Source organism: Echiichthys vipera (assembly GCF_963691815.1).
Source record: "Echiichthys vipera genome assembly, chromosome: X".
NCBI lineage: Eukaryota > Metazoa > Chordata > Actinopteri > Perciformes > Trachinidae > Echiichthys > Echiichthys vipera.
The window spans coordinates 1,244,587-1,271,917 of record NC_139825.1 but is presented as its reverse complement, the minus strand read 5'-3'; the positions used below and the strand labels follow the sequence as shown (position 1 = coordinate 1,271,917).

General features: G+C 41.5%; 1 protein-coding gene across 1 annotated transcript in view; it reads left to right on the top strand.

The window, feature by feature from the left end:
- Positions 1-1,839: 1,839 nt before the first annotated feature.
- The window catches only part of ube2v1 (ubiquitin-conjugating enzyme E2 variant 1), a 29,670-nt gene continuing 4,178 nt past the window's right edge, over positions 1,840-27,331 (top strand). Inside the window, exons 1-3 of the mRNA XM_083939316.1 lie at positions 1,840-1,864; positions 20,872-21,020; positions 27,177-27,302. Of these exons, the coding sequence (XP_083795442.1) occupies positions 1,843-1,864; positions 20,872-21,020; positions 27,177-27,302 (297 nt within the window). The 5' untranslated portion in view covers positions 1,840-1,842. The remainder of the gene's footprint in view (positions 1,865-20,871; positions 21,021-27,176; positions 27,303-27,331) is intronic.

The window sequence follows — 27,331 nt, the reverse complement described above, 5'->3', positions numbered from 1 at the left end:
AACCACTTAGGTCAGCGTGCGCTCTGCCCTCCTCTGCTGGGTGGTGTGTTTGCTTCTGTAGGAACTTGCAGCACCAAGTCCAAATCAAATGTTATTTCAGTGTGTCCCCTTCTTCCCTTCTTCTTCTAAACTCCAACACTAACTTTCAAAATACAATAATTCACTAACACTATACACTGTCTACCAACACACTGCAAACATGTCTCAACACAAATAACTCCTCCAAAACACTAACACATGTTCTCTTCCAACAAGAACATTTAGTCAATCAGAGCACAATATCATAAAAACACTAACATCAGATGGACTAACACTATAAACTACATTATATTAGATGTGTCAGGTCTGCCCTTATACAATAGACAGTGTATTGTATTGATGATAGTTTATGTTTTGCACTGCAGTTTCTTTTGAAGACTCTCTGCATGCATTTACTAAAGCCAACAAAACCAAAATAGTTTTGTTGGCTTTAGTAAATGCATGCATTTTGTTTATTTTGCTGCAGAAATTCAAAACCAAAAAAATATTTACCCATCTTAGAGTACCTTTATACAGTGTACGGTTTATGAAAAAAAGAAGACAGAGACATAATTGCTGCAGTGAAGGCTTTATTTTAAACAGAACATTACTGCATGTTACGTAATATTTAATTTTCCCTAGACAGTTTGGGTTAATGTTCAGTCCTCGTTAGTATAGTGGGGTTCTGTTAGATTACTTCTGTGTCATTTAGGATGACCTGAAAACTCTCTGGAGCCTGCCAAGGTCACAATTCCCTTGGTGCCTTCAATCTGACTCTGCAGGCTGCAAAACACAGCTGCAGACTTAAATGCACTAACATCACTTCCTTAATGTCATGTTTATGCATTATAGCCAATGATATGATAGCACATCTACTCTTGCTATAAGAACCTGATCTTTTCTGTTTAAGCCTTGGAATTGAGCATCAGACATACAGTCCCAAGTCCCAATATGTCCAAGTCCCAAGACAGAGAGACTTAGGCAATTTTAGTTGTGCTTCATTATGCACAGTTGAAACATAATTTCACAGTATCCCAGAGGAGATCTTTAACTGCCATTTGTTTGGTTGAGCTAAGAGTGATTGCATTTGTGATGTTTGAGTTTGCTTTATAGAATAGAATAGAATAGAATAGAATAGAATAGAATAGAATTACTTTAATGATCCCAGACTGGGAAATTATTTTGTAACAGCAGTAGTGGGTCAGCAGCAGAATTAAAGGGCCTTTTACAGCCAAATGTCTCCTAATCTCTGTGTGCTCCACTAGCATTTTCAAGTATCTGTGGCTTCCCCTTCCTCATGGTCTGTCAAAGTAGTAGGGAAAAACAAGCGTAATGTTTTGCCAAAGTCACTTATTCCAGAAGTAATTTGGCCCAAGTTACGTTCAAAATTACTGAAGTCACAAAAGGATGTTTGTAAATTGTAATATAATCCTCCTATGTTACATAATTTTTTTTGTGTAATGTTTTGTTACAGGTTCAAAATATTGATACAATATATGCTTAGATCTTTGAATGTTCTTTGTTTGAATGTAATAAAAGATGGTAATTTCTTTAATAATTTCATTTTATGAATGTAAAAATGGCATGAATAATGAGAAAATTAATGACATACTGTCGATTGTTGAATATGAATAAATCATTTCCAAATCATGTTCTTTCCCTCTAAATAAAATTGTAATACCAAAACACACTTCAAGTTGTAGATAAAAACAAACGCTCCAACGTTTCCACATTAAAAAGACAACACAGGCCTTTTCTTGCGGCGGACACGCGCCTCTCATTGTCGTGCATTGTACGTGCGCGCTTCCGCAAACAGTGACGAAGATGGCGGCCGCCGCCTTAACAGGTAAGCCGACTTTACTCACAGTTCAGACATTCATTTTCAGTGATTCTGCTCAAGAAGTATCATTGTCCAGCATACCGTATCAGCTTCACAATCGTTTTGCAATCCACAAGAGTCCAGTTGCAGAGTTCTGAGTGTTACAGGAATCCTTCTGAAAGAAAAGCTGACGCTGCGAGCTAACGTGAGCTAGCTCATCGGTTAGGTAAAGCTCGGCTGTTTAAAGTGGCCCACAGTGTTTTAGCAACACTCGGCCATCTGCAGCCGCCTAAATTATAATTATGAAGCCCGGCGGTCAGATTAAAGGCTACATGCGGATTCAGTGGCCGCCACAGATCACATTTTCTGCGGTATTGGTGGTTTACTGTTCAGCGCGCCCCCCCCCCCCCCCCGACTAGCTTGATAGGTAGAAAACTTGTTTGCTCAGATAACATTAGTTGGGTCGCAGTTCTGTTCAGTCATGTAGTCCGGAAGAAATGTTCAAAAGTGGCCCGTGACCTCTAAATGAACCCCAATTATTTTCCTCAATGCAGTGTTTGACAACTTGTTAGCATAGTCCTACGGCTTATTTGACGTTAACGTGAATAGCTGTCCTTAGCGAGCACGTTATGTTTTTACATTTACAGAAGTGACAGTGCAGTTTACTGACAAGCAGCGGCAAACAGAAAAGTCTTCAGTCTTGATTTAAAAGAACTAAGAGTTGCAGCAGACCTACAGGTTTCTGGAAGTTTGTTCCAGATTTGTGGAGCAAAAAACTGAACGCTGCCTCTCCATGTTTAGTCCTGACTCTGGGGACACAGAGCAGACCTGTCCCATGTCTAGTCCTGACTCTGGGGACACAGAGCAGACCTGTCCCATGTCTAGTCCTGACTCTGGGGTCACAGAGCAGACCTGTCCCATGTCTAGTCCTGACTCTGGGGACACAGAGCAGACCTGTCCCATGTCTAGTCCTGACTCTGGGGACACAGAGCAGACCTGTCCCATGTCTAGTCCTGAGTCTGGGGACACAGAGCAGACCTGTCCCATGTTTAGTCCTGACAATGGGGACACAGAATAGGCCTGTCCCATGTTTAGTCCTGACTCTGGGGACACAGAGCAGACCTATCCCATGTTTAATTCTATCTCTGGGGACACAGAGTAGACCTGTCCCATGTTTAGTCCTGACTCTGGGGACTCAGACTAGACCTGTCCCATGTTAAGTCCTGACTCGGGGGACACAGAGCATACCTGACTCATGTTTAGTCCTGACTCTGGGGACACAGAGCAGACCTGTTCCATGTTTAGTCCTGACTCTGGGGACTCAGACTAGACCTGTCCCATGTTAAGTCCTGACTCGGGGGACACAGAGCATACCTGACTCATGTTTAGTCCTGACTCTGGGGACACAGAGCAGACCTGTCCCATGTTTAGTCCCGACTCTGGAGACTTGTAAAGACACTGTTATAGTAGTTGAGCCTGCTGAAGATAAATGACTGGGCAAGTTTTCTAAGTCCTGCTGACACATAAGTCCTTTAATCCTTGATATATTATTTAGGGGATTGTAGGCTGACTTTGTAATTGTTTTAATTTGGCTGTTGAAGTTCAGGTCTGACTCCATGATTACGCCTATGTTTCAGCTTGGTTTGTGGTTTTTTAAAATTACTGTGGGTGCTGACATTTGATCGTTCTTCCTTGGCTCCAAAAACAATAATTTCATTTTTTTCTTTGTTTAATTGGAGAAAATTCTGCTCCCTCCACTCGTTGATTTGCTCGATGCATCTACTCAGTGCTTGTATTGGACTTTAGTCGTCTGGTGATGTAGTAATGTAGATTTGTGTGTCATCTGCAAAGCTGTGGTAACATGTTGTTGCATGTCACTTTTTCCCCCAGGTTTACAACGTTGTTTGTTTAACAAAAAAAGTAAAGGAATCATGGTTTTTCATGTGTTTCCACTGTAGCAGGTTGCCTGAATGTTCTTTTGTTAGCGTGCCAGTCAGTGTTTAATCAGACAATTTAATGGTAAGGTTTATGTTGAAAGGTCAATCCCCACATGGATAAATTAATCAGTGTTAATAGTGTATAGTCCCAGTGATTTATAAGTATCCAGGAGCCGCTGCTCGTAATATATCTTAGAAGAAAGCATGAATAGCAGCACAAAATTGCAAGCAGAGGCGAGAGCAGAGAGAAAAGCGTCTGCACTGTAAGAAAGCCGGAAGTAGAACGTAAGCAAGCAAAAAGTTACATTAGCCAACTTAGACAGTTACTGTAGTGTCATTTCTCTCACACCCTGGCTACCTCAAAGCTAATAATGTCATGCCAGGTAGGGCAAACTGTTAAAATTGTGTCTGTCTGATGATAAACCTGATGAATGAAGGGTCATTGTATAGCCTAATGACACGCTCACAAACAATCTGATAAAGATCAAGTGTAAACCCAGTTTAGTATGCTTATTACTGAATATACTCTAAAACCAGTGTGGTGAGCTTAAACTTCATCAGGATGTCACATCTTGTGTGTTTGGCCATCAATGTATTTCTGCCAGGGTCTTGCCTTTTTAAAAAAAATTTTTTTTTTACACAATTTTATCTGACACTTTGGAATCTACTGTATTTACTAAACGAAGTAGTAACATTTAGATAATTTAGACTCTTTGACTGTAAAGAATATTGTCATTCAATCTTTGATATATTTACACTAAAACATCACATGCATGTTAAATTAATTTTGAATTTCTGTGTGCATGTATAGGCTATCGAAACATAGGTAAACGTAAAAATTACACATGCTTCTATGACTTGGAAAGACAGACAACAGGATCAGAATCCTCAGTCCTGCTCCCTTTTCGCCTCTGGACATAAAGCATGGCCTAGTCTATGTGACTTAGAGCGTGCTCACACTGTCCTCTCGGACCGAGACCCGGACTTTAGGGTACTTGTCCCCCCTCCCTCTCCCCCCCGCGCCCCAGCCCCGTTTGTACTCACACTGCTTGAGGCCGGCCAATGCTTCTTGCTGTCCATACGACATCACGCCGTAACACGTCACACGCATTGATCGCGTGTGTGTGGCTTTGTTTACAAATCTTTCCACAGACCTCGGAGTTTTTGTGCGTCTTGTCGACTGTTTTTGAATATTTTCATCCGACCAAATCTGCAGTAAACACTCCACCTCCGCACCACACCAACATGAACCTTTCACCGCCATTGTTGTTGTTGTTAAATGTCCGCGCATGGTCCGTCCTTCTATTAACATGTCCGAACAGGCAGACATAACGCTACTGCCGTAGGGCTCGTGCTCGTGCTCGTGCTCTTGCTCGTACACGTGCGCACGCTCGTGCTCGTACATGTGCAAACGGCTCCGCTAAAGCCCACCTCTTTCAAGCGGGCCGTGGACGGTCCGCTGGCCGCAGTTGAGCGCGGAGCGGGTGCACTCACATGGCTTAAAGGTACTAGACTTTAGCTGAAAAACCGGTTTTGGCCCCGGCCAGAAGGACAGTGTGAGCACGCTCTTAGGGCGTGATCACATTATCCTTTTGGCCGCGGCCAAAACCGGTTTTTCAGCTAAAGCCTAGTACCTTTAAGTAGTGTGAGCGCACCCGCTCCGCGCTCAACTGGGGCCAGCTGGGCCGCCACGGCCCGCTTGAAATAGGTGGGCTTTAGCGGAGCCGTTTGCACATGTACGAGCACGAGCGTGCGCACGTGTACGCGCACGAGCACGAGCCCTACGGCAGTAGCGTTATGTCCGCCTGTTAGGACATGTAAATAGAAGGACGGACCATGCGCGGACATTTAACAACAACAACAATGGCGGTGAAAGGTTCATGTTGGTGTGATGCGGAGGTGGAGTGTTTACTGCAGATTTGGTCGGATGAAAATATTCAAAAACAGTCGACAAGACGCACAAAAACTCTGAGGTCTGCGGAAAGATTTGTAAACAAAGCCACACACACGCGATCAATGCGTGTGACGTGTTACGGCTTGAAGGCGTATGGACAGCAAGAAGTATTGGCCGAGGCCCTGGTAGTGTGAGTACAAACGGGGCTGGGGCGCGGGGGGGAGAGGGAGGGGGGACAAGTACCCTAAAGTCCGGGTCTCGGTCCGGGAGGATAGTGTGAGCGCGCCCTTAGGGTCTGCTCACACTGTCCTCCCGGACCGAGACCCGGACTTTAGGGTACTTGTCCCCCCTCCCTCTCCCCCCCCGCGCCCCAGCCCCGTTTGTACTCACACTGCCAGGGCCGGCCAATGCTTCTTGCTGTCCATACGACATCACGCCGTAACACGTCACACGCATTGATCGCGTGTGTGTGGCTTTGTTTACAAATCTTTCCATAGACCTCGGAGTTTTTGTGCGTCTTGTCGACTGTTTTTGAATATTTTCATCCGACCAAATCTGCAGTAAACACTCCACCTCCGCACCACACCAACGTGAACCTTTCACCGCCATTGTTGTTGTTGTTAAATGTCCGCGCATGGTCCGTCCTTCTATTTACATGTCCGAACAGGCGGACATAACACTACTGCCTTAGGGCTCGTGCTCGTACACGTGCGCACGCTCGTGCTCGTACATGTGCAAACGGCTCCGCTAAAGCCCACCTCTTTCAAGCGGGCCGTGGACGGCCAGCTGGCCGCAGTTTAGCGCGGAGCGGATGCACTCACACTGCTTAAAGGTACTAGGCTTTAGCTGAAAAACCGGTTTTGGCCGCGGCCAAAAGGACAGTGTGATCACGCCCTTAGAGCCTACTCATGCGCACGCTCGTGCTCGTACATGTGCAAGCGCGCTCTACAAAAGCCCACCTCTCTCAGACGACCCGTGGACTGCCAGCTGGCCGCAGATAAGCGCGGAGCGGTTGCACTCACACTGGTCAAACGCACTAGGCTTGACCCGAAAAACCGGTTTTGGCACGGTGCGGAAGGACAGTGTGAGTGCGCCCTTAGGGATGGGTATCATTAGGATGTTATAATTACTACTGCTCTTATCGAAAGTCAGTTTGGTTTATATCCATACTCTTAATGGTTCTTTTTCATTACTAAATCTTTGCTTTTAAAAATTATAGTATTTTTAAAAAATACTGAATAAAAACAGGATTTGAAAGAAATGTTTCTAGAGCAATAATAATAAAGTTTACAAAAGCAAAGTCCTTATATAAACTCAATAATATCTCACTGCAAACAAATCTAAAATGCCATAAAATGAATAATATTCTTGACAACACTGTGTGAAGTTTAGAAAGAATGAAGATTACATACATCAGTCAGTATCAGTCCTTTCTCTTTCCTCTTCCCTCTGCTGCGTATCGGGTAGACTACTCTTAGTGCATTACATTAACCTCGGAAGTGGGAATCTGGGTCACTTCCCCCGGTTGACTGTGTTCCAGTTAAAAAGTTGGAGAAGCATCATCGCTGCCATCTTTAAGTTTTGCAACCGTGGACAGGAAAGGGAGGAGCTTGGGGGGGACGAGGTTGCATCGATTGGATCCTGGGTTGGACCTCACAAGGGGTCCCTGTGCCCGCCCACTTCTATCGGCAACCTGACCTGTCTGAGCCGCCGCTGCTGCTGCTAAAAACATTAGCTTGGATAATCGGAGGTAAGCTGTACAGCTAACTCAACCTTCATTACTGTAGTAGAACTACGTTTGGTAATCACAAAAAATTACCGTTAACCTTGTATTGGTAATGTAGCTGAAGGTAAACTGTGTAAGCTGTCACAGTCGTTACTTGACGGTAGATAACGTGAATAATGGAACGATAATGGCATGATATTACATTATGATAATATTACCTATGGTTTGATAGTGACGTGCTGTTTGTTCAAGACTCAGGATATGAGCAGATGGAGCTGAGCTAATTTAACTAGTTTACACCACAGAATACTGTCTGAAGTACAGCTCAGCATTATGTCTGAGCTGTTTTTTTAGTCCTTTCAACTGCATTATTAATAATGCTAATGACATTAAAAAATATTTAACTGATAAGCCATTTACATTGATCTTTTCTGTTTCAGGAATAAAAACAGCTTGTGACAGTCACCATGGCATGTAAACCCGCTGCAAGTACTTTTCTATTGCTATTTAATGTAAAACAGCAACTAAGGCTTTTCCTCTACAGCCTACAATATGATCCATTTTTCACCATTACAATGTTTTCTTTCCATCCAGCCAGTGTATGGATTATAGGAGACTATGTCCGGTGACGGGCTGACAGAGCTACAGAGGAACAGCATTGGCATTGAAGGAGCTGACATGCTGCATTTTGTATTTACTTTATGTATTTTTACATAGATACACTTGGATGTAAATTTTGCACTGAATTAATTATTATTTATTACATTCTTCTGTACACATTTAAGTATAATCTTTACAGGGTTAACATAGATAATATAATTGTTGCAATTAATTCAGATTTTAATGCGCAATAAAAGTTCTTATGAAGCTCTTGCCAAAAGTTTGTTGTTGTTTTTTATGGTGCAGATCTGGTATGAATTTTAACATTAGCAACATGTACGGTATTGTAATCAGACAAGAACACATTGATAGAGGTTTTTTCCACAACTTGTAATCAGTTACAATGCTCTTTATACAGTATGTTAGCCGTTATCAACATTATGGAAAAGTGTGTGTGATTAACCAAGCAAGAGTATTCTGTAGTTCATGTTAATACACTCAGTACTGTAAAGTGACAGCAGGAAAACAGAAAACTAGGATCATTTATTAGATTTTTGTGGACATAATGTGCACAATACTTTTATTCATGTCCACAGTTAAGGACAGAGAATACTAAATAAATTACAAAAACTGCAGTGGGTGATTTAAAGGGTTCACAACATTAACAGAGCCTGGTGACCATCAGTGATTTGGTGATGATCCTCCTTCACAATAAAAATGTTTTCTTTTGTGAAGCATAAAGTGAATACAACTTGCATTTCATTGTGCAACCCTGTGTTGTAGAATGATGAATAAATGACCATCCATTCATCATCACCACACATTTGAGAACTAAGAATGTTGTCCATGCAGTCGCCCTTCTCTACAACCAGATGACTGACACCAAATATGCCCCTCCACAGATGTTGCCCCTCCTTCTGTTGGCACCGGTCACTCACTTTTCTCTGTGTGGAGACCCTTTACAGATGTAGCAAAAAGACAAACAACATTGAATAAATAAATTATACCCTATAAAATAAAGACATACCTCATACCTCACGTTACCAGATGTCAGTTTTTATATTCACCACTAAGTATTGATCCATTTACAGTGTGATCAGTGCATCATAATGCATCTGTCTACCTTCTTGTCTAAGAAGAACTGATCCCCCTCAGAGTGTGTATTGCACAGACCTGACGTGTCTGATGGGTCCAGTTGTCCCCTCATGTTCACCAACCACTGCATCAGCCTGCCACCATCACCTGAAGGAAATCTGTTTGAAAAAACGTCTTTACTTTTGGGCTTTCAGACTCTTCATTATAGTATAACGTGTATATTCACATTAAGTTTTTCCCACTAACGTGACCACATCTGCAATATGCATCTGCAATAAATATGAGGATTGTTTATGATAGTTGCATATCACAAACTCAATTCAACTCAGTTCAAATAAACTGTATAAACTAACAACTTACTACATCTGCAATATGCATCTGCTATTAAATTTAACTTGTTTATTTAAGATGTGAAAATTCATATACATTTGTTTAAGCACTTGAATACATCATAAAGATGTGACAGATTCAGCTATATACTCATGTTAATTTGCAAAACATTAACAGCGCATAATCACAGAGAAATAGCAAAACTCTGCAAGAGTTACCGACAACAAGCAGCTATTAGCACATGAATGATGAAGCTAATATCAGGTAACATTAGTGCTAGCTTGGTGAAGAACATGCATCCATGTTAACTGTGATATGCTAAGTTTGGTTAGCGAGAGATGAGGCTTAAAATATTATGTAACGTTACTTACCGGATAAACTGCTTGGAGTGTCTTTAGTTCAACTGGTTAAACTGAAAACAAACTGCGAACACTGAAGAACAACATCACAGCTAAGGGGTTTCCACGGCTGATGTAATGTTAGGTTTGAAAGTCAAGATCTTCGAGACCTGTCAATCACAAGTAAGCCACCCCCCCCATGCATCCCTGCTTTATCGTCTATTTCACTCAAACTGGGACCGAATTTGATAAAATGAACACCAGTGAGTATTGTAAAAGGCATCAAACTAACGATAGAGACGATAAAAACCTCTGTAACTGGCTTTTTGTAGCCACAGAGCGAGTTAGAAGTTGATAATTTTCACCGCTGACTTGAATGCAACCGGTTTCAAAAACGCAGATATGTTTGTCCGCATCAGGGCAGAACTCCACCGTGCACGATACAGAGAGCAGAGGAGAATTGTAAACGTGTAGACGACAACAGAGCAGGTAGCTTACAGGTCCTGGTGGCTAACCACTAGTCTCTTTGTAGATCCGCAATTCTCTGTTTGAGGGCGTGTCTAACTAGGAGGAGGGCATAGCCAGGCATTCTTGTGCAAGAAATGACACATTATGACTTTCTATTATTATCGTTATTCACGGAAGTTAACACGGAAATGCTATTGAAGCGTAAAGAGGAGCGTTATTTTGACTTAGAACACCTTCTACATGCATAAACAAACTATATAACATACTACATAACAAACTGAAATGGGTCAAAACATATCCATTCCACTGCATTCATTTGTGCAGATTCACAAATGTGTGTGGATATTTCTACAGTACTGACATTCCTGTTCTCACGTTGCACAGTTTGCTGTGGCTATTTAGAAGCCGGTCAACATCAGGTGTGGTTGTAAAATAGCGATAAACACATTCAATAAAATAACTCGTATTGTATTTAGGGCTGAGCAATTCTATCGATTCTGCGATATAAATCAATATTTTATTTCCCAATAAAGTATAGATTTTTAAGCCGCTAGTATAGATACATAAATCCCTTTCATATCCCCCTTATTTACCCCTGTTCATTTTGCAGGAAGAGAGATTTGGTCCACCAGCCGCTAGTGTCGCGGTAAAGCAAGTTACCTGTCTAGATACTCTCTTTGCACAGACGCCGACCTCTTCCTGTTTGCGGATACAAAGCGAGGAGATTCAAGAAAAGGGCGGCGCATATAAATCCAGCACCTTTTTGCTTAAAAGCGGACGTGTGGGAGCACTTAAAAGGAAGAAGGAAAGTGACGACTTAGACAAAAGGTTTGCAAGCTTTGTCACACAAATGTGAAATACTCCGGAAACACCCCCAACCTACGAGCCCACCTAAAACGTCAGCACCCGGACAAGGTAATGTTAACGGAGGATCCCATGAAGCTGCAGCGTGTCCCTGGCACTAGTGTTTCCTCAGAGAGGGTCTTTTCAACTGCCGGGGATATCATCACTGCTCAAAGAAGTGCACTTCTTCCAGAGCACGTCGATCAGATTCTATTCCTGAACAAAAATCTGAAGGGAAAGTAGATCACTTAGTCTGCAGTAGTTACGTGGAGAGGAGAGTTTCTGTTTAGTGTTAAGGCCTTAAGCTACTCAAAGATGGTACAGTTTTAAGTTGGCTTAAATGTTGCTCCTATGGACTTGGCTGCCATGGTTTATTTATCTTTTCTGCTGGCCAGACTGGCTACCTCAAAAACTTGTAGGCCTATAGGCCTTAAACTACTCGGCTAAGATGGGTACACTTTAAGTTAAATGTTTTTCCTAGTGACTTGAATTATCGGATGTTTTGGAGAAGCCATGGTACTACGCTAGACTGGCTAACTCATATGATCAGTTTCAAGCTAAATAAGCTGTCAAAGAATATGTTTAGAACAAGCCACTTGCTGCACTTTTGAACTGTCCATTGTTAATTGTAATACAGCACTTAATTTACTTTTCAAAGACTTGTAGGTGGCAGTTTGCACTGTTTTAGTAAATTGAACTAATTTTCCTCACATCTTTGACTCATTTTGTCAAGCATTTGCATGCTGTAGACTTTGTCCAGTCAGACACATACTGCTCAAACGCACAAGGCTAGCTGAAAAACCGGTTTAGGCCCGGTACGGAAGGACAGTGTGAGTGCGCCCTGAAACATATAGAGTAGTCCCCTCAGCTATCTGCAAACACACCTTTTTTTAAGTTCAATGAATCTTCCTTTTTTTGAAAAATTGAGACTCGTAACATTTGTTATCATCATTGTGTGTTTTTTATGATGTAAATTGAAGGAGGAACCATAGTATCGGCTCCAAATATCGGCTCAAGAAAATCGTCAGTCCGTATTGGTTATCGGTTAAGGCGGATGAAAAAAAACGGTATCGGCATCGGCCCTCAAAAATCCATATCACTCGACCCCTACTCTGAATCTCTGACACTGTAGCTCTGTAACGTTAGGTGCATCTGTCCCTACATTAACGTTACCGGCAGTCCCTCCATAAACTTTATAAACTGACGTTAACACACCAACATTGCTGTTAACGTACACTTGCCTGATATATCTGTTTTAATGGACTGAGCTGTGAGCTGTCTGAACCCAGACAATGACAGTCTGTTACAACCGTAAATTATAAATGCATTAGCTGTGCAAATATAATCACAAACTTACGCTCTATAACATAGTTCACTAACTGGCGGACCGCGGTCCGAGTCCGGACCCAGAGGCAATCCTGTACGGACCCGGATCATAATCCATTTATTATTACGGTAAATTAATTTGACGGGATACTTTAACATGCGCAGCTTTTCGGTGCAGCTTTTTGGCGCAGCTTTTCTAGTGTTTACGGCTGCTCTGGTTGAGATCAGGAAATTAACTGACCAATTACGTACGAGCTACCTCATCCCACGTGATGCTACTCAGCCAATCAAGTCTCTGCATTCCGGGCAGCAAACAACTGGACAGTCAAAAAATTAAGAGGCGAATGACGGAAGACAGGACGATAGAGAGACAGAAAGGACGATAAACAAAGCAGTACAGAGAGAGGAGACGATCAGAGGAGTGATTTGGAGACAGTGAGAGAAACAAAGACGATCAACACACGATCGGAAGAGTGAGACGGGAGTAGGGAGAGAAACAGACGGTCAGAAAGTGAGTCGGGATCAGAGAGAAACAGACGGTCAGAAAGTGAGTCTGGATCAGAGAGAAACAGACAGTCAGACAGTGAGTCTGGATCAGAGAGAAACAGATGGTCAGAAAGTGAGCCTGGGGCAGAGAGAAACAGGCAGTCAGAAAGTAAGTCTGGATCAGAGAGAAACAGACGGTCAGAAAGTGAGTCTGAGCAGAGAGAAACAGGCGGTCAGAAAGTGAAAAAAACCCTTACAAATGGCACTACCTAAGAAGAGAAAAGTTGATAGCGAAAATAGAGCTTTCACTCCGGAATGGACGGACTAATTTCTGTTCATTCTTCCCTCAGGCAGTACAAAACCACTGTGTCTGATATGCTCCGAGACTGTAGCTCTCATTAAAAGTGGCAATGTGAAGGGCCACTATGACACAAAGCACAGAGATTTCGACCGAGCAAACCCGCTTAAGTCTGAGCTGAGGTCGCAGAAAATAAGCAGTCTCAGAGCCCAGTATGACCAGTCCACCAGGATCTTGACCCACTCATTCACTGCCCAACAACGTGCTCATGAATGTTCCCTCAGAGTTGCTTGGATTTTATGTCAACACAAAACAACATTTACTGATGGGGGGGTTGTCAAGGAGTGCATGAGTGCAGTAGCTGAAACCTTATATGAAGGAAAACAAAAAGAAGAGCTCTGTAACAAAATACAGCAAATACCTTTGTCAGCATCATCAGCCACAATGAAAAGTGAGGTATTAACACAGGATGTACTAGACCACCTTAATGAAGCCATCCATGAGGCACCATGTGTAGGCTTGGCTGTAGATGAGTCCACTGATGTCTCTGACAATGCTCAATTGTTAGTCTATGTTAGGTTCTTCAACAAAGAGCAGAAAACATTCTGTGAGGACATGTTAGGTGTTACTTCCCTTCAGACCAGTACATGAGAAGAGGACATTTACCAGGCCATTAAGGAGATGTTAAGAGCGTGAGGAATAGAGACAAAACAAGTGGTTTCCATAACCACAGATGGAGCCCCTGCCATGACAGGGAGAGAGAGAGGAACTGTAGCAAGACTGAGAGAAGACAATCCTGAGCTCATTGCATACCACTGCATAATCCACCAGTCTGTCCTCTGTTCCACCCTGTCAGATGAGCAAGATGAGGTGATGAACACGATAATGAAAATTATCGATTTTCTCAGGGCGTCCTCTTCCTATCAGCATCGTATGCTCAGAGAATTCCTCAGAGATGTTTAAGCAACCGCTGATGATCTTTTGCTGCACAACAATGTGAGATGGCTCAGCAAAGGCAGAGTTCTGGAGCGGTTTTGGTCCATCAGTAGGGAGGTAGCGCTGAAGAGTCAGAAGGCAACACAGTTTTCTCTCTTTTTAAAAGATGAGAAAAAGATGAATAATGTGGCATTTTTGGTGGATATCACTTCACATCTGAATAAACTGAATATGAAGCTACAGGGCAAGAACAATTATATTTGTGAACTGATGACAGCTGTGCGCTCCTTTCAGAGGAAACTAGAAGATCTTGTTGTTCAGCGAAGACCTGCAAGGAGACTGCTCTATTCCCACCATCTTCATTCAGAACCCATTTCTCATCACAGATGTCAGGGGGTTCTCAAAGGAAGTCACACAGCTCTTCAAGTGGGCAAATGCTGCACCTCTGCAAATGGAACTGGTTGATCTCCAGGCAGATGTTGCCCTGAAAGAGCAGTTCAGAGGAGCTGACCCTGCCACTTTATGGTTCCAAATGGTTTCTGATTCAGCTTTTCCAGGTCTGAGGAAAGTAGCCCTGTACATCATGACCATGTTTGGCTCCACGTACTGAGCAACAGAAAGAAAGAAAGTGGAATATAAGACGGAAAGACAGAGTAACTGAAAGTGTTCAATTGTTAGGATTTGTAAAGATTTTTATTGTTAAAGTGGTTGAGATTGTTCAGTCAAAATGTGAGACAGTTAAAGAAAAATTTGATTTCTCTCAAGTTAAGAATTTTGTCTGTAGATGCTAAATTTTTCCAGGGCTATTGTATTTATTTTCTCTTCAAAAAAATGCAGCACTTCTTGAGAGGGATTGTGTATCTCTGCACTTCAATACTAAGTGACAAATATTGTCAAAATGTTAATGTTTTATAATATGTTTATTTATCTGTTATTTACATGCAGACGCTGATGCGACTTCTTCAACATATAACACACTAACGCAAGTTGGACATGATGTTCTGGACCTTTACTTGAATACATTTTCTCTGACTGGACCTCTCTGTGTTTTGAATACCCCTGCTCTATAACATTAGTGGACTGACGTTACAGATTTCTCCCGATCAAGCTGTAGGTTTGACAAAATCCAAGGCTAACTGCTAATGCAGGCTAACAATAACATTAGCTTATTAGCTGGTGTGTTCCACTGCTGCTTTACAACAGAGTACTAACCACACCTCGGCTCTTATTACTGAAACACTTGTGCTGATTCATGTGGAAGCTGACAAACATTAGAAAATTAAACTTACAGTGCACAGTTCATGTTTTCATCCAGCTGAGTCTCCATGATAATGACCATCCCTCCCGCCGGGGACGTCAGCAGCACGGGAGGCTGCTGTACTAACATAGGTGCTCACGCTGTCTGCCTCACATCCCTGGGAACATAAGAGCGCCCTAACGTTACGAGGCCGTGTTTCCGGTACTGATGCAGCAGTAAAGTACCGTCTCCTCTCCTCTTCACCGCAAAAACACTCAGGCACGAAGCTAGCTCCGGACATTTTCTTGTAAACTACGGACTTCACGTCTTAAGAGGCTGAAGTCTGTGCTTCTTTTACGAATACAATAAATCACCATAATGGTTAAATTGAATGGAAAACGACAGAAAAAAACTAAAAACGTTTAACCTACTATCGCCTATGATCGTGACAGTGAAGGCTACTCCCTTCTCATACTTAATGACGCGTTTGACGTATAATGTTGACAAAAAAGTGATTTTTAGTAGCAATCCTCAAAGCGGCCACTTTCACCTCCGATTTCTGCCCCTATGTTTTGTAAGACATAAACAATCCTCCATTAACTTTTCAAATAAATGTACATTTTGTAAAAATAAAAAAACTAACCTGCAACTTGCACTTTAAGCTCTATCTGGAAAACAACAGCAGGGGGAAACAGACTTGGGAGTTCCAGGTGAACTTGTAAACACCATTGCTGTAGATGTACGGTAAAGCCAGAGGCTTACTTTGGTAAAGCAGTTATAGTGTGAGCGGAGATGAGGGGCTATTCACAGACGGGTCCATTGTAAGTGTGAGAGAAATACTGTGATTGTCTTAATTAATTTCCTTAAATTACCTTGTAAAAATACAACTTAACTGTTTATTTATGTTCATTTTATTTTGACAAACTGTCATTGTATAATGCAGCACAAAGCAAAATGTAAAATAATGTTTACATATTTAAATGCTAAACTGGCAACAGCAACATGATAAAAAAGAAATAGGCTCAAATAAGTGAGTGCTTATAATTTAATTTTGGTGAGCCAAACCTAACCCATTGTACCACCACACTAAACTCTCTTCTCAAATGTAACAATTTCAAGTTTCTTTAAATATTTTAGTCATTTATTAGTTACTTTTCAAAATCCACATGAACCACTCTTCACATGGGCATAAATTAGATTCACAGCACTTAGGGTGCACTCACACTGTCCATTAGTACCGTGCCCCGTGCTTTAGGGCGATTGTCCCCCCTCCCTCTTCTGGGCCGCAGCTCAATTGCTTCTTGATTATACGTCATCACCCCTCAAAGATTAGTTTTGTCTGACGTATTTAGAACATTTCATCTGACCAAATCTGCAGTCAACACTCCACCTCTGCATCAGACCACTGCGAATCGTTCGACAACATCTTTTTAAATGTTCGTCAAGGGGGAATAGTTTCAGGACCGCTGTCAATGCTCGCGCTTGTGTCCATACATGTGGATTTGTGCTTTACAAAAGCTCACCTCTCAACCGAGCTGTGGCTGGCAAGCGTGCTGAGCCTGGGCGCTGTACAGTTGTACTCACACTGGTCAAACAAACTAGATTTTAGCTGTAAAACCTGCTTGGACACGGTACGAATGGACAGTGTGAGTGCGCCCTTATTTACAAAGAAAAGACATCACTTTTAATGCTGCTTCCTGTGACCACTGTTAGTAATTTCTTCTAAAAACAATCTGTTAGCGCTTGTGTGATTCACTACTGAGCCTGTTTTTTAATGTTTTTTTACCTGTCATTTATTTAGATAGGACAACTGGAGTTTTTGTCAGGAATCTGTTGAGAGAGAGAGAGAGAGAGGGGCGACATGTAACAAAGGGCCGCAGGTCGGAGTCTAATCAGGGCCGCTGGGGTGAAGATTTTTGGCTCTGTATATGATCTGTGCCTGCTCTACTCACTGAGCCACCAGGCACCCCCACTACCAAGCCCGTTAACCAGTGCAGACAACGTTATGTTCCCTTCACCTGTGTCTCCTCTGTTCTCTGAAGTCGATACAGTATAGCAGCTGTTGATTATTATGGCCATGCTCAGGTGCTCATAACGGGCATGCAGTGGCAGGTGTTTGTGTCAGTGTATTTCTAGATATCAATGATTGTATGACATTTTAAAATCACAATGGTGCTCATCAGCACCATGCATGAATATAAGAGAAACAATGACAGGAATGTATAGAAGCGTTTTAGAAAAAGTAAAAGAATTATGCATTAACTCCAAATATTGATGGGAATCCTTGGGTATCTCACGATTCAATTTGATTCCGATTCATGGGGTCACGATTCACTTCAGTATCAATTTTCGATTAGAACTGACTCTCGGTTCAAAATCCATTCTTGGTTCATAATGATTCAAAATCAATTTTTGAATTAGTACATGCTTCAGGATCTATTCCAGTCCTCTGTGAGCTAAGAAAGACACATTACAAATTATGGCATGAAAGCATAAGATTGTATATTATGTTTTGAAAAAAATCACCTGATTACAAAAATGTAAACACAAAGGCAAACCTATGACCAAATGTTATTTATTCATGCTTAACTGCACATTTTTTTAGTATCTCTCAATTCTCAGTGAAAAATAAGTTTTATTAACATAGATACAATTACTTATGTAGGCGAGTAGCTGACTTATTTCTCAAAATATTTTCTATCTATTCTCCAGGATAAAATTGTACAAAAATAACACCTTTTATCCTGAAATTCCACAGTGAAAGGTTCTGTGAATATGCAATTACTTTTATTTCCATATTTATTTGGTATTTTATGGAGTTAGACAGCTGTCAAAAAGATGTGTCCATGATTAAAAGATTCGTCCGTGATTCTAACCATTTGTATTTGTAAATACAGTTGTACACAAATTCTGCTGTCATACACGAGTCTGAGAAATTGTTCGGGTTAGGATTGTTTTTATGTGAGTATGAATCTAAAAGCCGTGAGCCGAGGATGGCTGACAACAGTTCACCTATGGACACCGCCGATAACTCAGGGGAAGCATCATCACAGGAAAAGTCAATAACAATTTATTTGTTTTTATTTAGTTATTTATTTCATGAAATTGTACTGTATTAAATAATATACAGTTTATGGACGTAAAGACATACTGAGTGAGAAAAAAGATAAAATTGAATAGTAAATGTTACAAACGTGTACTTTTCAGGATTTTACAGAATGCCTTCAAAGTAAACAAAATAAACTCTTCTTAAAGTCTGAGCTTGGGTCAGCATCCACACCAAACAACAAGCCAGTCTGGACCATGGATGTATTTTAATAGATCTCTGGTCTGACTCTGTACCCATGCAAACCCCGCTTGAACGCCTGATCTCAAGCAAATGACTGCAGGCAAATAATAACTTTTATAGGGCTTTATTGAGTGTTATCATGTTTCTGTTATTTCTGTTTATTAGACCGCTGCTGGGGACGGATCAAAGAGGCTACGGAGGAACTATGCAGGATATTTTCCTTATGGTTCTTTTTTTTTCACCTTGATTAAACCGCTTCAGAGTAATAGTGCTGGTTAAATAAATGACTAATTACGTGGAGAATGAATCCTCAGACCTGGTGTCCCAGCTCTCATCTCTGCACTACCGCGACACAAACGCGCACCGTAACGCCTAATGTCTTGTTTATGACAGATGACAATACACAAATATACACGTGGTAATGTTTATGCTTCGTTGCAAACAACTGCACGTGACCGAGAACAGAGTCAGCAAAGAGGAATTGAAACCAGACTTGCTGTATACAATGGACAGATTTATACGCCAATTGACACAATTTATAAATCGTTTTTCGTTTTTAAATCGTATTTTGGTCAACATTATATCTCAAATTAGTTTTTGTTTTCATCAGTGCTAATAAGCTAACTTAAGTCAACTTCTATTGCTGGTAGCTAATGCAAGCACTAACTGAGCATCACCGGCCGGCATGTTGCTAGCTTGTAAGTTAAAGCAGTATGTCTTTACGTCAATAAACTGTATATTATTTAAAACAGTTCAATTTCATGAAATAAATAACTAAATAAAAACAAATAAATGTCGGATGTGTTTTGACTTTAGCTGTGATGATGCTTCCCCTGAGTTACTGGCGGTGTCAGTGGGTGCACTGTTGTCAGCCATCCTCGGCTTTGGCAAATCTTTCGGGGTTTCGATTACTTTCCCCTGTGACCTGCCTGCGTCCTATGTCACGTAATTTCAACACTTTTTCTACTCTTACCCACAAACTGAATTCGTGTTAACAGGGGAGACTTGGTAGTCGTAGAAATTAGAGTTGTACTTGCAGCTTTTAGATTCAGACTCGCATAAAAACAATCCTAACCCGAACAATTTCTCAGACTCGTGTTTGACAGCAGAATTTGTGTACAACTGTATTTACGAATACGAATGGTAAGAATCACGGACGAATCTTTTTCGAATACGAAAAAATATTTGGGCTTGGTTGTGTAAGATCCACGACACAACGAAAACATTTTTGAAGCAATTTAATGAGTTTTATTTCCTGTGGTGTGGTTCATCCCCTCTCTGCAGGTAAGAATTTTATACTGCAAAGTGAGAAAGAATGAGAGTATCCACTGACTCAGTCTCTGAGTTATAGTTTTTATGCACTTAGTTGTTGGACTAATCTTTTTGCTGAGATATGCAAAGCTTTCCAAAAAGTTTCTAATTCATGTATAGTTTGTATAGTCAATTAGTGAGAAAGCCTAGATTAGTTCATAAGAAGAGTTATACGCTAGGTTTCAACAGTGCATCACACATCCATACCTTTTTGACTTGGAACACTAACTGAACTAACAGTTCAACTAAACAGACAAACAGTTGTTAATAATCTGCCCAACTGAGGGTACGTCCACACGATCGAAAAAATTATCTTTCTTTCTCCTCTCGTTCTTAAAAGGTTTTCCGTCCACACAGCGTCGTCTCAAAAATATCTGCGCCCACAAAAAAACAGTGAAACTGACTCCAAACGCTGCAGTACACATGCCTGTATGTGGCGCTGTAACTCTGCCACAAAAATACACCAAAAACAGAGAAGATGCGAAGGAGAGACACTGTACACAAACGCTTTTGGTGACTTTCTCACTAAATCTGCCGACTTTCCAAATCCTCTTAGCGACTTTTTGTGGTCAAAAGCGTCTAGTGACAAATCTAGAGACTATTTCTGGTGTTTTTGGAGTCTTTGGTGTTGTTTGGAGACTCTGATGTGAAAGCATCTAGCTCACTAGATCCAGTGACTTTTCAGACCTTCTTAGCAACTTTATTTATAAAAAGAGACTAGTGACAAATTTAGAGCTTTATTCAGGCCATCAAATACATGCTATGGTAATTCATTCCCATGCATAATGCTCAGAGTAATCGTGTGTGTGTGTGTGTGTGTGTGTGTGTGTGTGTGTGTGTGTGTGTGTGTGTGTGTGTGTGTGTGTGTGTGTGTGTGTGTGTGTGTGTGTGTGTGTGTGTGTGTGTGTGTGTGTGTGTAGGCGTCGTAGTTCCCCGCGGTTTTCGGCTGCTAGAGGAACTGGAGGAAGGTCAGAAGGGAGGCGGAGACGGTACTGTGAGCTGGGGCCTCGTCGATGATGAAGACATGACCCTAACTCAGTGGAATGGCATGATCATCGGCCCTCCCAAGGTGAGCCCCCGCCCTAGGTCCCACAGCAAAAATAAATCATACTACTCTTCAGGTGGCCAAAGTGGTTCTAGCATTGGCCTGGATTGAAAAATCTGATTTGAACAAGTGCCCTTGTCAGACAAAAGGGTAGTGATGGAAATTGAGGAAATTTTGTTGATACTAATTAGGGCTGCACTCACTATATATTGTTTCAGCATTGACATTGTGATGTGCACAATAGTTACATTACAGGATGTGCAATGTCATATAAGGCAAAATTTTCTCAAACATGTCACGTTACAACTTTTTTTGCTGCTTGATACAAATGGAAGCTCCCACGGTTCTCAATTTTCACAACTACTAATTCATTACCTCGGTAGGCCTAGAATTAACTTAAAAAAACCCTGCTGTAATCAGAGCCAAGACTTTGTTAAGCGAGTGTATCTCATGACCTAAACACTGATTTTTTTTTTTCATTAATTAGATGTAACGTCAATCTTAATTTTCTGACCCGTTGTGCTTCAAGGCACTTGCATTTAACTTCAGTATCACACATTTGATGCTACTTTTAATTTTACTCCACTACATATGTCTGGTAGCTTTCGTTATTTTTCAGATGACAATTTGTTATCCCCATTCTGTGCAGTGAAAACCATATATCCCCACGTGTGTTGAGAATATTCTCCTACTTTTTAAAGATGCCCTATAATGCTAGTTTTTAGGGTCATGCCTGTATTTTGGGGTCAACTAGAATATGTTTACATGCTTTGATCTTCAAAAAAACACATTTCTCATCTTGCCCATTGCTGCAGTACATCTGTGTGAAACGATCTGTTTGAGGTTCTTCCCCTTTCTCCCAAAAAGCCCAGTGTCTCTGATTGGTTGCCTGTTCTACTCTGCTGTGATTGGTCAATCATTAAGGAAGCATGTCGTAAAGTGTTACGCCCCTTACCATGAATGGAATCAGTTACCTCTAAAAACACGTCTGTATGGAAGGTAGTCACGCTAGCCGCACAACATGCTGACTAGGGATGGTCGTGATTGATCGATTCCTGTCAAATTAACTTGATTGGTAAACAACAAAACAAGTTTTTTTATGTGCATGTGTGTGTGGCACCTCTGGCGTCTGCACTTGACCCGAATTAATGTTTTGAAATTGTGGTTGTAAAAAATAAATCCTTAAAGAGTAACTGTGACTCTTTTGAGTAAAGCATTAGGTGTTGGGTAGGCTGTATTGTTTAAAAATACAGTAGATTTGGAAAAACAAGTAGTCGATTGTCCCTCGAGGAATTGATGCGATCCCTCCATCTTGGAATGAACTACTCATGATCATCCCTAATGCTGAAGTTAGCAGGTGGGGCTCAAACAGTTACTCTACAAAAAAATTGCTTAATTCCTATCGCTCGTTATGCGGCCTGTTCAGCGCAGGGATCATTTTTCCACACGGACCGTTTTTGCAGACGCACACAACTACATCTGGAAAAGGCAGAGAATAAGTTTGGGATTATTTCACACTTAAAAAAGAAGCCTAAAAGGTGCAATGTGTCCACTCTTAACTAGAACTGTTCTACCACAATAATACAACATCAATGATTCAGTGTCTGAGCCTAAAGCAGACCGTTGTTAATGCCAATTGACTGAGCGTCGGTTTCGGTTGCCGTAGTAACGTTAGCTGTCCTTGTGAGTGCCTCTATGTTTAGTATTTCATTACAATGATAAACATAACGTCATCACCTGATCAGTCTTTATAGATTTGTTTGAGGAAATGTGTCAGTGGAGTTTTGTTTGTTGCTTGTTGTTACTGTAATCAGGAAGAGAGCGACTCACTCTTCCTGATATCTATATCTATTTTCTAAATAAATCTATTTATCTTTGAAACCTGTTTGAGTAAACATGTGTGCCACGTAGAATTTTATGGACCACTTTGAATTATTTAAAGAGTAAACTTATTCATGGTAAATTGTGAGTGTAATGCCTCCAACACACACACATCTCGTCTCTCATCTCGCAAACAATACTGGTATCGACAATCGCAAACATGGCGTCTGTAGGTATGATTTTGCTGTTTGTCATCCGAAATTGGCAAAAAAGGTGCAAAAGTGTACGCGTTGGTGGCATATGAGACCACTCAATGAAAAGCGACACCGAAATGGCAATTTTTTTTTCTTTGGTTTTGCTGCTGAGAGAGCTGGATGATGAAAGGCACTTCCAGTACTTTAGGATGTCTGCCACTACCTTCGATGATGGCCCGGCATGGTTGCATTATAAATGTGGATGTACCCCCTCACCAACTCGCAGATTTTCTCCCCCAAATTTTGCTCCACTTTTAAACGTCCAGGTACTACTCTTTACTTTGTCAATTTTCGACTCTATACCGCCACCTCGATTTCCGGTGGTATTTCTCCGTTCTGTCCAGAGCACTCCAGATTCGTAAGCTCAGAGGAGACGAACCCATTGACGGATGAGACCACCTCCGGGGCCGACGAAGGGGTCCATTTCTGTTACATTAGGGTGGGAATGGGCCTTTAACCTCCAAGATTTAACACCAGAACAGCGTAAAAGTAGAACTTACAGCTTCCAAGTTTGAAGTTTGGTCCAAGACAGCTGGTAACAGTTACAGATCCATCCTGAGCTTTGGTTTTGAAGTGACCATTTCTTGGTAAGTTTTGTGATGGGGAAGTCCTTAAAAATGAAGTTAATCCACTGGGTTCCCAACTCCTCTGTTAATGAGTGCATTCTGCTGTTCTGTTGGTTCTTGTAGACGACAACAGAGCAGGTAGCTTACAGGTCCTGGTGGCTAACCACTAGTCTCTTTGTAGATCCGCAATTCTCTGTTTGAGGGCGTGTCTAACTAGGAGGAGGGCATAGCCAGGCATTCTTGTGCAAGAAATGACACATTATGACTTTCTATTATTATCGTTATTCACGGAAGTTAACACGGAAATGCTATTGAAGCGTAAAGAGGAGCGTTATTTTGACTTAGAACACCTTCTACATGCATAAACAAACTATATAACATACTACATAACAAACTGAAATGGGTCAAAACATATCCATTCATCTAGACTATTAGTAAGTGAAGCTCACTAATCAATAATACAAAACTAAATAACTATTAAAGAGGCTGTGAATGTTCTCATTCGGACCAGACCCAGCCTGGTCAGATGCGTACATGAACTGATGAAGCCTCTTGGATGAGAGGTGAAACGTCTTCCTAGACAAACAACCAGTCCATTTGTTTTTTGACTGAGGATAACTATTAAAGAGTAATACTTTACTTATGGACAGTCAATTTTGTCAAACAAAGTTCATGACGATTGATACACAGACCAATTTAGACATAGCATGCAGAAGCACACTTTGGCCAATCTGGTCACAATTACGCATCATTTTTGTGAAGTAAAAACACTTACTCATCTTCAAATGGATCTCTATTGTTCCTCTCTGTCGGAGGAATCAACCCTCTGGCCCCGCAGCATCGCAATCCTCATCGAGGCCAAATCAGTTCCAGAACAGCGCTTGTGTTTTTCACTGTTGTGATCTGCTGCTAGTGTCAGTATGTAGTAAAAGGATCACACTAACTTGCTGACGGTAGTGGGTGAAAGGCTGAAAACCAACGTTAAATGACTGTGACCTTTGATACCTCAGGCTGCACTGCATTAAAAACTGACATCATTCTATAAAGGATATTACCACGTGGGCTCAGAAACACTTAAGAAAACGATTGTCAGTTAACACAGTTACACAGTTCACTACATCTACAAGTCTACCATGCAAAGTGAAAGCCACATATCAACCGCCTGCTTCTCTGAGCCCGAACTCTCATGGACTGACACAAAATAGAAAAGTATGCTGTGGTCTGACAGTCCACATTTTAAATTGTTTTTGGAAATCATGGACATCGTGTCCTCCGGGCTAAAGAAGAAAAGGACCATCCAGATTGTTATCAGCGCAAAGTTCAAAATCCGGCATCTGTGATCATGTGTTAGTGCCCATGGCATCATGGGTAATTTGCACATCTGTGAAGGCACCATTAGTCAGAGTTCGTACGTTTGCTGGAAATCCTTGAAAACGCTTGAATTTTAGTGTGGTGTTTTCAAGGTTTGAAAACTGCGTGGATTTTTAAGAAAGTGCTTGAAAGTGCTTGAAAATGTATGTTATATAGGATGGCATAAATTATTTAGCCATAGACTGTTTAAGAAATGGATGTAGCCTCTCTGTCAAGTTCTGTTCTCTCAACTTGATCCAATCGTCCTCGCCTACGGGAGTCGCCATCTTGTCAGGCTTTGACTTCGCCTCATTTCCTCTGACCAAAAAAGGGCATGTACGTGATGTTGGGGGGAGGGAGATATGTCTATCTGGCTGACGTTTATCTTCGAGGACGAGGAGAAGTGAGGGCCAGTAGGTAGCTGTCACTCAAGAGGCCACGCCCCTTATTATTCATCAACTTTAACCTCCAACAAAATAAAAACTAGCCTGGTCAAAAAAAATTAACACCCCTTAGTGTTGTCATGGAGACATGACCTAAGCATACAGACTAGAATTTTTTTTTGTCCCAGGCCTTAAATAGGTTTAATTATGCTGTGAAAACGGCCTGTTTAACATGGGGGTCAATGAGAAACTGCTCTTTTTTTGCAAACTACTCTTAGTGGACACTCGGGGAACTGCAGTTTTCGGCACTGTCTGATTGGATCAATCAGGAAGTCATGGTGGTGGGGGCTTGGATATAACACAGAAAAGAAGATCTCCATATTTGAGGGACTGAAAACTGAATTTTCTGACTTTTCTGATGATTAACAGATGATCAGTATAGTTGGTGATAATATTTCTGTCGAGTTAGTTTTCCTTTCTTTTGTCGTTTTTCTGTAGAAAGCTGTCTCAAAACATCATGCTGGTTGTTTTAAGGGCATCTGAGCTGAGTATTGTACTGTATTCAAATATGTAGTTTACCACGGGGAAATTGGATTTTTTCACTCTTATTATTATACATGCTACACACACAGACCCGAAATACACACATGCACAAACAGGGCCTATACATGCAATTAGTGGAGAGATGTTAGAGCGAGGGGGCTGCCAGTTACCAGCGCCCCGAGCAGTTGGGGGTTCGGTGCCTTGCTCAACAGCACCTCGGAAGTGCCCAGGAGATGAACTGGCACCTCTCCAGCCACCAGTCCACGCTCCATACATGGTCCACACGGGGACTTGAACCAGCGACCCTACGGTTCCCAGCCAAGTCACCTATGGACTGAGCTACTTCCGCCCCACAGCTGTAAGGCTTTGGAAAAGCATGAAAATGCACCTTTAAATGCTTGGAAAGTGCTTGAATTTTACTTTGGAAAAGGTGTAGGAACCCTGCTTAATGCTGAATGGTACATATAGGTTTAAGAGCAACATCTGCTGCCATCCAAGCAACATCTTTTTCAGGGACGTCCCTGCTTATTTCACAAGACAATGCCAAGACACATTCTGCATGTTACAACAGTGTGGCTTCATAGTAAATGAGTGCAGGTACTAGACTGGCCTGCTGCAGTCCACACCTGTCTCCCATTGAAAATGTGGGGTGCTATGAAATACGGCAGAGACCCAGGACTGTTGAACAACTGAAGTTGTACATCAAGCAAGAATGGGAATGAATTCCACCTAGAAAGCTTCAACAATTAGTGTCCTCAGTTCCAAAACACTTATTGAGTGTTGTTAAAAGGAAAGTTGATGACACACAGTGGTGAACATAATTCTCTCCCAGCTTTTTTGGAACGTGTTGTAGGCATCGCATTCAAAATTAGTGAATATTTGCAAAAAAAACATTATAGTTTTTAAAAGAATTTGCAAATCATTGTATTTTGTTTACATTTTACACAACGTCCCAACTTCATATGAATTGGGTTTTGAATTAGGAACACACTGACACTAAACATTTCACTGCACAATGGGGGGGCAGACATTCAGCTCCGTGCGCATTGGCGTGGTGTGTGTCTGTTATAGTAAAATCACACAGACCTCACACTTCAAGCTGTTCGGTAATAGTGCAACTCCAATAGACATTTATTCGTTCCTGGCATATCACTTAAGTGTTTTAGTGGAATTATTAAATTGGCAGCTTCTGGTAATTGTGCGTGTTAAGCCTACATTGTTGAATGTAATTTGAGCTAACCTGTCAACTTTTCTCTATTGCAGACCGTGTATGAAGGCAGGATATACAGTCTGAAAATAGAATGTGGACCCAGATACCCAGAGTATCCCCCTCATGTCCGCTTTGTAAACAAGATCAACATGAACTGCGTACACAGTTCCAATGGTGTGGTGAGTGTCCAAGTTTCACCACACATTGA